The sequence below is a fragment of the Frankliniella occidentalis genome, unplaced genomic scaffold (assembly GCF_000697945.3).
Source record: "Frankliniella occidentalis isolate FOCC.00 unplaced genomic scaffold, Focc_3.1 Scaffold932, whole genome shotgun sequence".
Classification (NCBI taxonomy): Eukaryota; Metazoa; Arthropoda; class Insecta; order Thysanoptera; family Thripidae; genus Frankliniella; species Frankliniella occidentalis.
In genome coordinates this window covers 12,271-14,685 of record NW_026268038.1, presented here as the reverse complement: position 1 = coordinate 14,685, position 2,415 = coordinate 12,271, and the positions used below count along the sequence as shown (strand labels likewise).

General features: G+C 58.3%; 1 protein-coding gene across 1 annotated transcript; it reads left to right on the top strand.

Annotated features, from left to right (window-relative positions):
* The first annotated feature begins 83 nt into the window (after positions 1-83).
* On the top strand, positions 84-1,712 carry LOC127748622 (uncharacterized). Its single transcript, XM_052275793.1, has 2 exons — positions 84-643; positions 722-1,712. Exons 1-2 carry the CDS (start codon positions 137-139, stop codon positions 1,526-1,528), a joined length of 1,314 nt encoding a protein of 437 aa, XP_052131753.1. The 5' UTR covers positions 84-136; the 3' UTR covers positions 1,529-1,712.
* Positions 1,713-2,415: the final 703 nt, after the last annotated feature.

The window sequence follows — 2,415 nt, the reverse complement described above, 5'->3', positions numbered from 1 at the left end:
AAAAAGCAGCAATACATTCGAGAATTTGCAATGCATGCATACCAAATTTTCAGTGCTTAGTAAATTGTGTTCATAACATTTTCGTAGCATTCTCATACTTAACAGTGTATGCCCTGGTTCAGGGAACCTAAACAACATGCTGCTGTGCTGGGTATATTCCTGGAAGGTTTGGTGCCACAAGGGTGTGCTTGATGTTGTGCTGCAGGACTTAGCGCCCGACCCAGACGACCTCGTAGACAACATCTATTTGATCCAAATGATAGAGAGCGACGGCGCACCGCCCTGCAAGAGGTGCAAGACGGCAGATACAGGAATGCAGCAGCTGCAGCGCGGCGCGGACGCGGGGCGGCAGGTGGTGCAGCAGCTGCGGCAGGTGCTCCCCCTGGCGGTGGAGGCCCTGCAGCGCCAGCTGGACGCGTCGGCCGAGCAGCTGCGCCAGATGGAGGAGGCGCTGCAGCAGCAGGACGTCTCGCAGGAGCAGCTGCAGGTGGCGGCGCGGCTGGAGGACAGCCTGCGCGTGCTGACCACCGAGTGCAGCGTCGTCGCGGGCAGAGACGGGGCCGCCTGCTCGAGGACGCCCGTGCAGCTGGGTGGGGTCGGCGACATCGTGCGCGCTGTGTTACTGCAGCTGCAGGCGGAGAAGGTAAAGACTGCTCTTAACCAAGGGCCGTCAGGAATCGCGTCTGCCGAGTTGCTTATGTCAACTTCTCTGCCCCTCCAGGTTGACGATTACCTCGCCCCTATCAGACCCGCAGCCTACGTGGGGCCGCCAATGACCACCATCTTCTCCGTGAATGACGACCATCTTGCGAATGGCCGTCTGAAAGTAAACGAGATCCTCCGAGATGTGCCGCGTTGGAGAAACATACGCTGCTTAAAAAAGTTAAGAGGGCAAGGCTTGCGAAAGCTGCTGCCCCTTTTGTCTTCGCAACTCGAAGAGCTAGAGTTCGCCATGGGTGAGGTTCAACCGCCGATAGTCTTCGAAGAGGTGGCGAAAATGGGCTCGCTCAAAAGACTGCGAGTCGCTTGCGACGACGACGCCGTCGGCGACTACCCGGACCTGCCGCTGCAGCTTGAGGAGCTCGTCATTGGATGGCCGAGCGAACAGCAGCTGCGCTGTGTGCTGCGCATGCCGAACCTACGCAGCTTGAGAGTGACGGATTACGGTGGTGAGAATGTGGCCTTCCCCCCCGCGCAGAGTGGAGGGCTGCTGTGGCTAGGCACGGCCGTCAGTACCGAGCACAAGCCCACCATGCTGTCCCTGGTCCGCGCCCACGCCGCGTCTCTGAAGGAGCTCGAGGTATTCTGCACCGTAACTGGCAAGGATTACGATGCCTACTACTTCCCCGACCTGGGCCGAGACCTGGCTGCCTGTGGCTTGGAGCACCTGCAGCGGCTCGTGCTGGAGCGACTAACCAGCAATCGATGCAAGGACGTCGCCGGCTGTCTGCTGCAGAGACAGGCCATCCGGGGCTTTCTACCGCGCGTTGACGTGGTCTGCAAAGGCTGCAACGCCTCTGTGTTGTAGGGCTACGGCCGCCAAAGCCTCAAGCCCAAACGCTGGACTGACTTGCCCACTGCGCCAAAGAGACCCCGATTCCAGTATTGTGTAAGTTTAGGTCTTCTAGTAAATAAATGCATTCTTCTTTTACATTTGACTACTATTTTTTCAATGTTAAACTCAAGTCAAATAAAAACTATCATATCTACTATTTTGCTGGCATGTTTTTGTTTCGCTAGTCCTGTTTATCCGGGTGATGCGTCGGGTCGCGAGCGCCTGGTGGCGGCTGGGTAGGCCACGCGCCCCGTCGGGCTGCGCGGCGGGCGTGCCTGCCTGGCGGGGGCTCGGCCCGCGAGGCCATCGCCATCGCCGACGCCGACCTCCCTCGCGGCGCAGGCTCCGCTCCGGCACGGGGCCGTGAACCTTCCACGCTCAGTAGGTCGCGGGTCGCGGCCCTACGTGTGCCCTGGGCGGCGAGCCGAAGCCGGCTTGCAGCTAGATTGTCCGACCTATTTTTCTCCGACCTGGCGATTTTTCCAAAATCCGAAAAAGTGCTGTCCGACCTATTTCTCTCCGACCTCATCGATATGCTGAAATTTGGGAAAATGTGGCTCCTGCAGTTATACTTTACCCCACGTTTCCTACCCCAGGCCCAGGGGGCCGTAGCGCCAAACGGGCATTGCAGGTAGGCAACACGCACGCCTGCGTGCGGTACAGCATAACCACGACGACTGGCAGGTTCGCCCACCCCAGGTGGCCGGAGCGCCTTACGGCAGTGTGGTACTAAGCATTAGACGTGAATCACCTCCGTGCAACCGGCAGTTAAAATACCTCTTAGAGCCGGATTCATTTTACCAACAAAATAATAAAAATGAAAACAAAATGTGGGCCCTACCCACCCCGCTTTGACACGG

Bases quoted from the DNA above. Each gene is read 5' to 3' on its own strand.
- LOC127748622 (XM_052275793.1), top strand. From the start codon at position 137: ATGCTGCTGTGCTGGGTATATTCCTGGAAGGTTTGGTGCCACAAGGGT. The intron at 644-721 runs GTAAAGACTGCT...CTGCCCCTCCAG, and splicing joins TGCAGCTGCAGGCGGAGAAG to GTTGACGATTACCTCGCCCC.